General features: G+C 37.2%; 2 protein-coding genes across 2 annotated transcripts; one reads left to right on the top strand and one right to left on the bottom strand.

The window, feature by feature from the left end:
• Positions 1–274: 274 nt before the first annotated feature.
• On the bottom strand, positions 275–4,179 carry rnaseka (ribonuclease, RNase K a). The gene is made up of 4 exons (XM_053343483.1): positions 3,831–4,179; positions 2,438–2,517; positions 1,598–1,724; positions 275–1,192 (listed from the first exon to the last, which is right to left on the bottom strand). The coding sequence occupies exons 1-4, from the start codon at positions 3,903–3,905 to the stop codon at positions 1,175–1,177; spliced, it is 300 nt and encodes a 99-aa protein (XP_053199458.1). The 5' UTR covers positions 3,906–4,179; the 3' UTR covers positions 275–1,174.
• Positions 4,180–7,191: 3,012 nt separating this feature from the next.
• zgc:92664 (uncharacterized protein LOC436695 homolog) lies at positions 7,192–13,222 on the top strand. The gene is made up of 5 exons (XM_053343480.1): positions 7,192–7,495; positions 8,056–8,150; positions 9,025–9,269; positions 11,161–11,268; positions 12,337–13,222. The coding sequence occupies exons 1-5, from the start codon at positions 7,475–7,477 to the stop codon at positions 12,399–12,401; spliced, it is 534 nt and encodes a 177-aa protein (XP_053199455.1). The 5' UTR covers positions 7,192–7,474; the 3' UTR covers positions 12,402–13,222.
• Positions 13,223–14,805: the final 1,583 nt, after the last annotated feature.

Genomic DNA, 14,805 nt, shown 5'->3' with positions numbered 1-14,805 from the left:
CATTTAAAAGTACATTCCAATAATATATATATATATTCTTATATACTAGTTTTTGGGGTATATGTGGTACAGTCATGTACATTTTTTAATGAAGCTGAATGGAAACTGGTTGCAGTTTTAACTGTTTTGATGTCAAATTAATTTCCTTTGAGTTTTATACGTTGTTATTGTTACTTTATTCCAACAACTGTCTACTTCTCCTTCACTATGAGATGAGTAGTAGACATGAAACACTGTTAAATGTTTTAAAGAAATATGAAAAAGTTCAAATGCACTTGTTTGTATTTATTTATTAGCAAAAATGTTGTGTATGTCATTAAATCATTTTTCATTTATACATCATTTTTCTTAAAGAAGCAACATGCATGTATTTAGAGTGGAAGTGTAACCTGAATGTCCACCTTAAACAGTTTGGTTGTATCTACTGATAACAGGTAGACACATGGTAGAAGTTGGTTTCAATGTGAGCAGTGCAGCAGTCAGGCATCAGCTTTACATGTCCACCACAGCGCTGTTATACTGCACTGTGAATGTAACTGAACTCTGTTATATACTTTTCTATGGAGATGTTGTAGAAACATATCCACACAAATGTTTTCAGTTTAAAAAAAAAGCAGAGTATGTAAAAGAGAAGCACCTGAACTGGCTGTAACTAGATCTGTTTCAGCAGGTGGAGCACAGCTGGATCACATCTGGTGGACATAAGGATGAAGTCAAACAGCAAAGACAAATGGACAGACAGGAAATAGCTTAAAGAAATGAATCATTTGATCTGATAACTTCATTCCAAACCCAGTTGGTTACTGGCAATAATCAGATATACATTCTCTTGTACTGTAGGTCTGGATGACAAGAAGACGAGATAAATTACAACATGTAATGCTTCACAAAAATAATCATTTAGACTCTGAAGAACAACACGACTGCTAAGTTTGAGTGGATATTAATTCAAATAATTCAAGCACTTATGATCAGAGGTAGCAAAATTTTATAATACATGAAGGTGCAGAACATCCATCTGCGGTCACATGGCATCCAGACTCTTCCCTGTGGCTTCTGATTAAAAATTTCAAACCCCAGAGCAGGTCAATGATCAAGGAGCAGGTGATTGTTCAGGCACAGCCTCCACTGCTGTCAGAGTGCTGCTGTCAGGTTCTCAGTCCAGCAGGTGGCACTAGTGCACCAGGTACTCCTAAAGAACAGGTTGGTAACATGAGTACACATTACATACATTACTAGTAATCATGTATGTGTATGAAGTAGTGTGTTGTTTGTTCTGTCCAAATGATTCATAGTGTGTGTGTGTGTGTGTGTGTGTGTGTGTGTGTGTGTAATAATCACTGAATCATATAGGGGAAGCAAGTGGAGCTTTCCATACATTAGTTTAATGTACTATTTCTACCAAAAATGTAGTTCCAGTGACATAAATAGAGAGATATTACTACTGCCTAGATGTAGTTAGGTTCTATCTTCTTTCTCACTTCTGCAGTTTACTGTCCTCTGAGTCTTTAAGCACAGGTCCTTCGAGAGGAAAACTATCACATTTGCTCTAAAATCAACACATACACTCGAAAACAGTCTAAACAAATGAACTCACCCTCTTCTTGATGAGCTTCATTTGGCAGCAGGAGAAAGCGCCAAACAGGACGTAGATAGCAGCCGCTATGAAGCAGTTGGTTCCCACCTTCTCATAGAGTGCGTAGATTTTCTGGGGAGGGTTGTCACTGAGAGCACACACACACACACACACACACACACACACACACAAAAACCCAAAAACCCATCATAGTCTGCACAACATAAACACTTGTTCAGGGTGGCCAGTATGAAGAAGCAAGACACTGACTAATCTAAAGCTGAATGTTATCTTGTATTGGATATTTCATGATGTTGCAGTTGAAGCAGACATCAATGTAAAACAACAGTTGAATGATTCAAAAAGAAGTTTGTGAGTGAATCTAGTGTTGTTGACTGTTAAGCTCCACAAATGCTGCTGCCACAAATGTCACAACTTACCCACTAAATCAGACACATCCAAACTACTCCATAAAGGGCTGTGTGCCTGCAGGTTTCAAGAGCACACGATTCCACATCAAATGAGTCTAAACCCTGGTGTGCTTCTGCTTGGTTGGAATGAAAATCTGCAGCCATTATGGCTCTTTGTGGAATAGTTTGGATACCTCTGCACTAAATAAATGGTTCTAATGAGTATGGGTTAAAGACTAATTTGATACACATCTCTATGTAACAATGTCGTCATGACCACAACGTATGCAACTGTTGGATCTTATTGGATCATACACCAACAGTGGCTGACCCCTGTATAACCAGCTGAGGGTGTTAAATCTTTACATGTTCATGCACACCTGCTGAGCTCAATAACTTTCCATAAAGTACAACAGAACACCGATGATGTGATGGACAGTAGAAGTCTTACTCTTTCATGTCATCTTCTGTCACTGGCACATCTTCAATCAGACCTGCTGAATGTGTAGTGAAGAAAATCCCCAGCATGGTCTGAAGACAGGAGGGACACTTGTTACTGAAGGATCACTTCTTACTCTGCATACATTAAACAACATCATTCATATTTTTGTGTGATTTTTTGAGGCAATATATCTAGAGGCAATTAGCTGGTTAATTGATTATTCTATTAACAGTCAATGAATCAATCAATCAATGAGCATTCCCAAAGAGGGTGTCAATCAATCTTTATTTGTATAGCGCTGTGGATTCACAACAAAGTCATCTCCAGGTACTTTACACATAGAGCAGGTCTAAACTGAACTCTTTAACAGACAATTCGTTGGCACATATTTTATTAATCTTATAATAATTTCAGTCATCTTTTAAGCAGAAATGCTGGTTACAGCTTGTTGAAAATTTCTATGTCATACATGTTACTAAAACTGAATATATTTTATATATTTTGAACTATTGATCAGTCAAAATTAAACATTTGAGGATGTCACCATGAGATATGAGAGAAATGAAAACAGGAATTTTTCATTATTTTCTGACATTTTACCAAACAAGCATGCAGCCTTATGTGTATATATATATATATATATATATATATATATATATATATATATATATATATATATATATAAAACTTATTTAAACCAACAATTCTTGCTTTTGAAAGATTTTATTCTAAAATTTTGGAATAACCTTTGAAAATCTACAGTTATGTAGTAGTTCTCTTCAAATTTCATTTTCTTTTTATTCTTTATCAAATAAAGAATGTATCGCTATATAATAATTGCAATAGAAGAAAAAAGAAAGAAAAGAAAAAGAAAAGAAGACATCAGTAAAGACAGACAGTAACAGACAGTCTGAGTAGATCTTGATTTCTACTTTTCTTATTTAAAAAGACTCAAAGTAACACTGTCTAATCTATCAAGAATCATTTAAATGATGGCTATTTTATGTATTCTGGCTTCATATGTGAAATTCACCTAACAAAATAAGCAGGTTTATAATGTTACATATATTTATCTTTATAATCAAAACGGAGTTGGAAGCCTTTTAAAAACAGCTGTTTTTAAACCCTGCTGGTATTAGTATTAATACTAATACCAGCAGGGTATTAGGGTATTACTAATTAGTATTCATATTCATATTGTCTGTTTGAACAGCACAGTTCTATGACATGTTTGTTGAAAGTGTGGTTAAGTCAGCTGTATAGAAGCTGCTGTTAAATGACATTAAAGTCATCACAGGAGAACTGTGTGTTTGTTGTTGACACAGTCTCAGCTCTGCTCAACTTATAGTTTATAATCATTTGACAGAAATCATAAAACCGAGAACAGATCAGTCTCACTCACCAACATGATGATCCCCCACAGACTCAGCACTATCCCACACGCTGCCAGTTTGGGTCCACAGATCAATCCGCGCATCTTTAACGGTAAAGTTGTGTTAGAAATGAAAAAGAATCGGACTTCTCTGACTTGTTGGTCAAACTTGTGTCACTTGTTCAGTCAGGTGACACCGGAAGTTTCCGTAGTGTCGACAGAGCATGGATGTATAATAAGAGACCAAAAATGGCACCCATTCACTCCTATCAGAGCTGCTCAGCTGGCACATACGCCAAAAAGTTTCTTCCGGGTTTGTTTTTATAGGGAACTAGAAAAGTTATGAAAGTTTTTTGATAGTTTCCTTGGATAGGCCTACTGAGTATGCGCAGTAGTGTTTCTCCCGCTGGCCCCGCCCGCGAGCTCTTGCTGAGCCCCATAGACTATACATTTTGATGACGTCATGGGTTTTAATCGTTTTTCTCGGCTCGAGAAAAGCTTTACACATACAAATCTTCCATAGATCAAAAAATGATAATAGGAAGAGTCAGACTTGTTCTGTCAGCACTTTTACAGACGTCTATTTTATAATGGTGGTCTATGGGGATATTTCCCTCCAATGGAAGTGGAGTGACCACTGGAGGAAATCCGCTGATAGGCTGGGCAAAGGAGCCCTGTCCACCTCTTACAGCTCTGTCTGTTAACACCTCTTTGATTAAAGTTTCATTTAAAAGTTGGGTTTTAATTACCAACAGAAATATCAACTATTTGGTCAAGTATTTATCATTCGGAACTATATTCAATTTAAATGAAAGGTAAATTATACTTCCTATTATGTAATTATACCAGTGTAGGACAAAAACAGCATGTGTGATGTTACAACATATTTAACATTAATTGTCTGATAAAGGGGGAAAAAATCATATGACCTAGTCTTAAATCACATGACTTTTCGCTCAACGGTCGCGCCCGTCGCGCCGCGGTGCTTCTACGGTGCATTCAGGTACTGTTGGAAATACAAAACTTGAAGGCCAGTTTCACAAATTTTTCAGTGTGTCTTAAAAACAGCTGTCAGGTAAAAGAGGTATTCCTCTCTGTAATCATTCCTCCTGTTCATATTGAATATTAAAAGATCTCCTTCAATTGTTCTTTCAATGGAAGTAATAGAGAACAAAATCCACAGTGTGTCCACAGAGTCATTTTGTGCAATGATGTATTTAAAAGTTGATCTGAGGCAAGTGGATATCTGCCACATTCACTGTCCTTTTAGCATCAAGGCGATTTCTTCAGGTGATAAGCTGGGCCTGTTGGATTTGCTGCTTATCCATTTATTATTTTTCTATAAAGTCGCTTACAAATATGGATAGTTGTGGATTGCTGTTTTTTTGGCTTGTTTCTAAAGTTTAGTTGCTTATTTGGGCTTGCTCCCCATATGTCTAATATAAATACAGTTTGACAGAACTCCATGTAAGTTGTCAAATATCACTGCCTGCTGTCAGAACCACACATGTAATGTTACTAGATGAAGCAATGCATTAGTTTACGCAAGACACGGAAGTCATACGCCCCAGCAGTAATCATCTGACAGCCACTGATTGAATTAACATTAAAATCACCCTGCACCCCTGTGGTTCATCAGTTAGTGCACATACCATGTTAACGTTAGGCTGTCTCTCTCCTGTCTAATAAAATTAAACATTTTTTAAAAATGCAGGTGCTGTATCAGTGCCTTTTAAAAATAAGAGCCATACTAGAATACTAGGAAGGAAAGGGCAGGTCAAATTTGTTTTCATACATTAATTAAGATGGCCAAAATCATATCGTATCACAAAGGCATATCTCAGGCCTATACCAGCAGCTCACATTGGATGGAGAATCAATGAAGTTCAAAACAGTAAACACAATGTGGTGTGTATCAGCACACCAGGCTAAACCATGGAATGTAATACCAAGGCATATTCCAGCACACTATGGATAACCCATTACAAGGACTACAAGGTAGTTGGAGTAAATGATACCCTGGTGAGCAGGGATGATGATTCCAGCCATGTGTACAAGGTGGTACTGGGGGGAGCTGCAGGACCTCGTCTGAGGAGAGACAAATGTGTCTTAATGATACTAGAAGTGGCGTACATGTACGTTACAGAATTAACCCTAGAGGGATTCATTCAGTTGCTGACCAGGTTAAGACAATTGTAAATGCCCCACAGACAACTAACCAAACACAGCTGAAGTCTTTCCTGGTCATGCTTAATTACTACCACAGGTTCTTACCCAATGTCCTCCACCATGCTGGAGCTGCTACTTCATGTGCTCTTGAGAAAGGAGAACCCCAAGGAGAAGAGGAAAACATTTGAGCCCCCCCAAAAGTGCCTCCAGTCAGTGCAATTGTTTTTTGCAGTTTTGCACAGGAGGACTGTGGATGTTGTTCTCCATCACTTACATTGTAAGAAGGGATCTTGTCATAGTCAGTGTGAACACTAAGTGCTCAGTATTTAAGTACTGAATTAGAGTATTTTTTTTCATTTTGTGTTACTTTACACTGCTACTTTACTCCATTACAGTGAGGGAATATTTTAACTTTCATTGCTCTATGTTTATTCAACAGCTATTATAGTTATTTTGTAATATATAAGAAGGAAAAAAGAAAGAAAAAAAACAACTTATGAAGTACCAAAAAATAGCTTCCACCTCCAGCTTCAACTATGAAATCCTGCTAATACATTAGTGCATCAGTAAAGATACTAAAATGAAATATAACTGACAGAGTAGATTTTCTTGCATAATGAGGTCTTTTACTTTGACACTCTCAGGCAACATTCGACCAATAATAAACTTTTACCTGTTTTTAATTACTGTTATTGTAATTCTAAATTGAGGTAATGCAGTGTTTACTTAAATAAAGTAACTGAATACTTGTACCCTTGCATGGTCTGGTGTTTTTTACATGCTGCTGTTTCATGTCTTACAGTTGTAGTCAAAGACTCATTTCAACAATGATCGACAATAAAGAAAAAATATTGTTGTATTATAATAGTATAATAGTATTGTTAAATCTATACAGCACACATGAGGTATTGGAACTATGAAATCACTGACGTGTCGTCTTGACTTGTTGCTATACTTTCAGCCACCAGATGTCACTGTGGTGCTGAGTTCAAAACCGAAAACTATATCAGCGAAAGGAAGCACTTCTCCATATCACTGTATTGTAGTGAGGACGTTAATTAACAGGCTGAGTTTATAGTATGTAGCGTTAAATGCATGTACAAAATAATACACACAGTCAAAATATACTTTTCAACCTAAACTCTCTTCAACACAGCACACAATAAGTTGGATAAGCGAACACGGAGTTTACGAGGAGACCTTGAAGGCAGCACATGTTCTCTCATTTATTGTATTCGGTGTATGAACTGACCTGTCTACTTCTAGCAGTAATGTAATTCATTGGAGCTAAAGCGTTCATAGCACTGTCCCCCGGTCTGTTCACATGTTGAACTTTTCCAGACGTCGATAATAAGAGCAGAGGAACAGCAGCACAGGTCCTAGTCACACCAAATGCTAAGTAGCTACACTGTTAGCATCTTAGCAGCTGCTACGTCCACTTCACAGCATCATTGAGTTCCAGTAACTGGCTGTGTTCAGTCTATGGTGCTACACAGAGCTGCACCATGACCTCAGCTTCCACTAAAGTAAGTGCTCTGAACACATGAATCACTGGCTTGTTTTATGTCTCTGCAGAGTTATGTTAGCCAGACAAGAAAAACATCTTATTCATTTATAACGTTACACAAAACAAAAGAGCTGCTTTAACTTTTCCAGCTACGAAGAATATCAGTGTTGAGAGATGGGTTTAGGAAAGTTAGAGACTTAAAGTAGTTGTTTGGAGAAACGGTTCTGAAAATATTCTAATGAACCACTGAGATGCTGCTGTCTGTTTACAGTCAGGTGTCCATATCAACAGTAAATATGTGTTCTTCTCTGTAATCATTCCTCCTGTTCATACTGACTATTAAAAGATCTTCACATGAGCTTTCAATGAAAGTGATGGAGGATAAAACCTCCAGCCAGACCTTATCAACGACATCAGTGTTATATGAAAGCAAAACCTGCAGCAGCAGACTGTCGGCTGTTACAGCAGCAGATTAATGAACATGGAATCAGGATAATAATTTTACTATCAAATATGGATGCAGTGTTGAGTGCACACATACACACTGAGTTTTACAGTATGTGTTTGTGTTTTGCACAGGTTGGGGAAATCTTCTCTGCAGCTGGAGCCGCCTTCACCAAACTAGGAGAGCTCACCATGCAGCTTCATCCAGTGGCTGACTCCAGTCCTTCAGGGTAACACACATACACATCTGCATGCACACACATACATACAATACATGGTGAATTCAGTAGTGAAGTTTGCATGAGAGCAGACATGGATCTTATAAAAAAGTGATGATCATATTTATCTCTGTGCACTCAGCACACACAGGTCTGGCGTATATGTAGCTGATTTAAACACAAAACTAGCATTTCTCTCCTTATCAACCCTATTTTTCTGTTCTGTCCACTGTCTGTTCACTTCCTGTCTGTGCTGAAAGTGAGACCATGAGCATGTCCTAGTTTGTTGGAGGACGTCTGCTGCATTGTTGCACATTTTTCACCATTTTTATAATGTAACATTAAACCAGTAAGAAGTGCTAGCTTGGCAACAAACAGGGACATCTGCCAGTTATTAAATTCAGTGCTGCTGTTCAACAGCAGATCCACTACTTGTTATTATCAAGTGACTGGTCAGAAATAATTGATGGTTGTGTTTTCAAGGTCTATACATACCGTATAAATCATTTGATATATCATTACAGAAAATATCTGAGTATGGACATTCAAGTAGTGTGTTAATACAATGTTATTCCACCACCACCACCACCATCAAACCTTTTTTTTAAAATACATGATGTATATGAACCCTCCAGACAAAAAAACTCAGCAGATTTAATGAATACATGTGGAGTGGAATCATGTTTATTCACTCTGTATAAAGGTGTAACCATCTGTCCACCTTTACAAAAGATGGTTAGGAGACAAATGTAAAAATGGACCAACAGTCCAAAACTCAAATATGTCCAGATAACAATGATATACAGCAAGGTGTTGCAGATGAATTGATTATTGGAGCATTCATTTGATGACAGCTGACCTGCTATAAATACTAAAGTCAGGTTAGTTCCCATCTTCCCTCCAGCGGTCAGGTGAAGAGCACGGTGAAGAGGAAGCTGTATGAAGACGGTGCACTTCCAGCTTCCTCAGACGCACCCAAGAAGGTCGTCAAGAAAGCGGTGGCCGCTGTCTCCATGGCAACACAGGGCACTCCAACCATCATCTCTGTTCCCACAGCACAGGTTGTTGTGGCATCGGGACTCCAGGGTCCAGCCGCTAACCGTCCTCCAATGAAGAAACAGAAGACTGCAGGTGAGTGAAGCAGCACAAACTGACACACACTGTATCTAGTGTTTACTCTGGATAGAGATGTTGATTTGTCTAAATGTTTCTCCATTGCTTCGAAACTCCATTCTTTATTCTCACCTCTTGAGTTGAAAGTATGAATCTCAAAACCTGTCAAAATAAAAGCATTAGGTGTAACACAGTAAATAAGTTTTTTCCTTTTTAGTAATTTGGGTGATATGACCTTTCAGATGGAGCAGGAAGTGACAGGCCCAAAACACAATAATACAACTCCAAATATGAACATACATCAACCTAAATCTGCTGACAGTAGAAGAGAGAAAATCATTATTATCTGGATTTTTTTTATCTTACGCAGTGAGACAAAACTCCAGTAGCTTATGGTACAGTAAAATATTTGTATTAAAAGCAAAGTGTTTGAACTTTTGTTGGACGCTCTGTTTCTCTTTACCTCCTGTTGCTTGCATTTAAAGCACAGCTAATTCAATATTGAAATGAGGAGTAATCAATGATTCCTCCTCATTTCACTGCATAAAACCTAAATAAGTTATCAGCTGGTTAGAGGCAGATCACCAGGGAGCTGGAAGGTTGTGGTTAAGTTGCTGTTGGCTATATTGTCATTTCCAGTAAAGAAGCATTAATATCATAATCACAATATAAAACATATTTTCTGTTGTGGTTAATTTTCCAGTCTGATCTTGAGTGTACATCTGGTTGGTTACATGATGTAATATAAATGCATATTTAACATATTCATACAGAGAGCATCTGATGTTACACAATGTGATAGTCAGACATGTGCTGGCTGTTAGGATATGCTGTAAGATATTACACTAAATGAAATCTGGCTGTAATAATAAATATAATAGAATTAAATGTAACTGGATGGCTTAGGACGAGTTTGGACTGTCCACTAGACTAGAGCCCTACTGATATATTGATCAGCCAATATTACAGATAGACAAAACCTATCACACATATATTGGTATTGGCGAATATGTTGTCCAACATGTCCTGATATATATGTATATATGTGTGTGTGTGTGTGTGTGTGTGTGTGATAACAACATTAGCTAAAAAGTGTGTGTTTATCTATACCTTCTGTATGTATAACATTATCAGACAATTTATGATATCAGAGTTCTTTTGCTCCCTAATATCAGCATCTGCCCCTAAAATCCAGTATGGGTCAGACCTACTGTCTACAGCTGTGACTCATTCTGACTATGCTGCTTTATTTCACCTCATATCACTGTTTGTATCATCCTGCCTGTCTGACCTGTACAAAAAACAGAGAACATCAGTTACCTTTAGGCCCTCACCCATCCTGCTACTGTTGTAGAATAATTCCATAATGTGTCAGTTTGAGGATGAACATACAGATATGTAATAAACTCATAAAGACAATGAATAGAACATCAGCTATATAGCTGGATTTTACATTATGGAGTGACTTAGTGTAAAATCAGATTATTAACATCAATTACTTTATAATAATAATAATAAAAAAAACAACAACAATTATAATAATAATAATATGAATTCTCAACTATACATCTTCACAGTGTTCAGTTGTTTCCTTCTATAAGCCATCAACTATTTTTTTTGTCAATCTCTTTTTTTGTTGTACAGCCCAACTCCTTAAAAAAACCAAAAAAAACTTGTAACTGCACACAACCTCTGTCACCATGGAGATTTGCTTTTATTGAGTCATTTTTAACTGAGCGTTTTTAATGTTTACATTGTCCACTAATAATACAACACATTGTCATCTTTCTGGTGTGTGTGTGTGTGTGTGTGTGTGTGTGTGTGTGTGTGTGTGTGTGTGTGTGTGTGTGTGTGTGTGTGTGTGTGTGTGTGTGTGTGTGTGTGTGTGTGTGTGTGTGTGTGTGTGTAGATGTGACGCTCAGTGCTTTGAATGACTCTGATGTGAACAGTGATCTAGTGGACATTGAGGGATTGGGTGAAGGATCCAACTCCAAAAAACTCAACAACTTTGATCAAGGTGAAGTTGATGAGGAGCCACACACACACACACACACACACACACACACACACACACACACACACACACACACACACACACACACACACACATACATTCTGACAATGACTGATGATCAAATCAGGTTTTTTGCACTGATTGACACATACTGAATATTGGAAATTGTCACCAAATGTTCTCAGCTGTGTGGGTGATCTGATCTTCATGACTCTGTTACATAGATAGGTCCTGATTACAATTTCAACATTTTGTCATTTGTACTCTGTTTTATAGTATTATATGGCTGCCTGTGCTCAGACTACATTTAACTTTTGATAACTTTTTCCACTGTTATCAAAGGTCAAGAAGAGTATCATGTTTACTGGATTGTACTCTTAAATGACTATCACCTCTTGCTTTTTAATGTGATTACAGCATCTTTCACATTATTCTGATGTATTAGTTGTTGTTGTTTTCTTTTTTTACTACTGTATCGATTCATAAATATACTTTACACAGAAGCTTTAATTACAGTGCATGTTATGATAATAAATCCCATGTGCTGAGGCAAACCACCAGTATTATAAGCCTGATATATATGTGTGTGTGTGTGTGTGTGTGTGTGTGTGTGTGTATGTTCTTCATCTGTGTCATAGAGTTTTCTCCAAAAACTATTCCAAAAGCATCCATGTGCCTCACTGCTGCTGGAAATGCTCGCTAAAGCACCAAATGTGGATTAATCCGCCGCTTAAAATAGTCCCCAAATAATGCACCACATTTCCTCTTGTTTGATTAACAGGCACTAAACCGTACAGTGATCAGTTTTAGACTGTTAGTCCTCTATCTATTTTTATTGTCAGGTGAGAGTAGCTATCTGAGGGTTTGAAAAGAAAGAAAAAGAAAAGATATATTTTGGAGGTATTTTTAAAGATTCATGTCTTCATTAGGAAGCAGTGGAGTAGGAGCAGAGAGTCACAAACAAGTGAAAGTACTGAGATGGTTTGGGTCTAACTGTGTGATTTATTGACAAAAAGAAAAAGAATGATTAACACCAGACTTTATCAATGCTGTCTTTGTGTGCCTCCATAGATAACCTGAACCTGGACTCCAGTCTCATCATGAATCCTGGTGATCTTCCTCTGCTGTCCCGCTGACATTTCACTTCATGTGGATTTCATAGAAAAGATGAACAAAACTCTGAAAATAAGACTGGACACACAATGCTGTCATCACCAGAGTAAATCTAACAGCAGTGGATGTTGTGTTGGATCATACACTGCTATCCAACTTTCCTTTTTTTTACTGCCAGATATTTTTGTTTGACTGTATGTCCTCCTGTTAATTGATTTAGCTTTGTAGGAACATCCAGGAAATTCTAAATATAAAAGACAATCTTCAGCCTGTGAGGAAGCTGTTCTACTATTCATACTTCCTGTGGTTCTTTAAAGAGAAGCCAGCAGAACAGAAACAACCCAGCAGAAGCATTTACAACACCTGCATCAATGAGAACAAACAGTCCTGCTTCACTTGATTTTTTTGTCTGCTTATCCAGATGTGTTTCTAGAAGATGGCTGTTTAGGATAATAAAGCAAATATTTATCTGTACTAGTTTATAATATTTCATGTTCAGTTGAGTAAATGATCATATTAGCAGATGTGAACAGAATTGTCAGTGTGGGGGATTAGTTAGAAGTAGAACAAAAACATGTTGGATATGTGTATGAGTGATTGGTTCCAGTATATTTTCAATGTGAATTGTCTAGATGCCTTCCTTCCTCTTGACTTGCCAGCAGAATTGTGTTAGAGTTCATAAGAACAGAGCGTCACATCATACAGCCAACACATTACAGACACACTTTATAATAATACTGATGGTAATGTGGCTGGTATTTTCTCATTGTCTTGTCTTACAGATGTGTAGCATTAACATAAACACATGAACATGGCAGAAACATACTAGGTGTGGATGTCAGTTATTTTAACCCTACAGGATTTTTCTACGGCTTTTAACCACATCATGAAGTCTTGATTAGCGTGTGGAGATGGAATCATGAAATGCTCCAAATGAAAGAACAGCATTTTAAAAGAAAATAATGTGGGAAATAGTCTCCTCTACTGTCTTTCTGAGTTTTATGAGAAGATCTATATCAATCTAATGTCTGTGCCTCAAATATGAAGGCAATTAGCCTAGCTTAGCATAAAGACCAGAAGCAAGTGGAAATTGCTGGCCTGGCTCTGTCCAAAGTTAAAAAATACCCCCACCAACACCTCACACTGAAAGATGTTAAATACTAACTTTCCTACTTTTCTCAGCTTCTGTGCTTCATAAATAATCATATGTCTGACAGATCACATTGATTCAAACAATACACATAAATATTGCTGGTAAATGGATGTAAAATTCACTTGGTAATGTATCATGACATCATTGTGTCTCTAGTGTTTCCATATGGATGTCATATAACAATAACCCACAGGTAAAATGTAAACAGACCTTAGTTATCGTTTGTCTTAGTATTTAACATCGTACATATTTGACATGACTGCAGAGCATTTTCCAAAGCATGCTGTACTGTTTATTTGTTAATGTGATTTTCCACAATTGAAGCAACCACTGGCTTCCATTTATTTCAGTCAGTGTGAAGCTGAAGTTTGGCAGTCTGTCATCATCCTGTCTGCTTTAATTGTTGTCAAGTTATTGTGAGAAAGTGATGCATTCAGAAGTATGGACCAGACCACAGTTGGTAAATATGCTAAAAATCATGATGAAGACCTTATGATGTGATTGAAAGCACTGGTAAGGCTAGTGCAGATCTTTATTTAAAAAATCAAAACAGCATCTAAGCTCCAATGCTGCAAGATAAAAGGTCAAATATGAATTTTTTCATTTAAATGTGAATTTATAGACATTGGTATTAATCATCATGCTCACTGTGATAGCAGCTTTCAGGAATTCATTTCAGTGGAAAATGGATGTTAGGAATGTGTAGTATAAAACATGAACATGTTGAAGTGGACCATCCTTTAGGAGGGACTGACTAATAATAAAAGTGATTTCTACATTGTGTAGTTCTCATTTCCAGTCACAGTGTGATGTGTACACTGATTTCTGTGAGTGCAACAATTTGAGAAACTTCCTTTCCCCCAAGTTAGGATTTCACATGAGGATTCTTTTTCCTAAGTGAAAGTGGCTTTGGAAAACTGCCACTACAGCCCACTCTCACCTTCATTAGTTTAAAATGAAGAAGAGTAGAAAACATGAAGGCAGCAGACATTTTGTTTTACAGTATGAGACTTTTATTAATACTAATAGTTTAATTATTGTAATAGTGACCAAACAAATCTTTGTAATCCTTCAAACAGCCATATATTGAACTAGCTCATATTCCATATTTTACACTGTGACAGGAAAAGTCTAAAAAGGTACTAATCCATTTCCTTATTTGTTGGAGGAAGAGGATGATGATGAAGAGGGGTGTGTGTCTGACAGGAGCAGCACATATCATACTGGTAATACACACAGGACAACTACCAGTAATGATGTGCTGCTACAGCCTG

Source organism: Scomber japonicus, chromosome 22, assembly GCF_027409825.1.
Source record: "Scomber japonicus isolate fScoJap1 chromosome 22, fScoJap1.pri, whole genome shotgun sequence".
NCBI lineage: Eukaryota > Metazoa > Chordata > Actinopteri > Scombriformes > Scombridae > Scomber > Scomber japonicus.
Note: the sequence above shows the minus strand (reverse complement) of the source record. Positions and strands in the feature narration are given on the sequence as shown.

Excerpts from the sequence above, each read along its gene's own strand:
- rnaseka (XM_053343483.1), bottom strand. The coding sequence starts at position 3,905 with ATGCGCGGATTGATCTGTGGACCCAAACTGGCAGCGTGTGGGATAGTG. Across the intron at positions 2,518-3,830 it reads TGTGGGGGATCATCATGTTG|ACCATGCTGGGGATTTTCTT; the intron begins GTGAGTGAGACT and ends TCCTGTCTTCAG. Across the intron at positions 1,725-2,437 it reads ACAGAAGATGACATGAAAGA|TGACAACCCTCCCCAGAAAA; the intron begins GTAAGACTTCTA and ends GTGTGCTCTCAG.
- zgc:92664 (XM_053343480.1), top strand. The coding sequence starts at position 7,475 with ATGACCTCAGCTTCCACTAAA. Across the intron at positions 8,151-9,024 it reads GCTGACTCCAGTCCTTCAGG|TTCCCATCTTCCCTCCAGCG; the intron begins GTAACACACATA and ends AAGTCAGGTTAG. Across the intron at positions 11,269-12,336 it reads ACTCAACAACTTTGATCAAG|ATAACCTGAACCTGGACTCC; the intron begins GTGAAGTTGATG and ends GTGCCTCCATAG.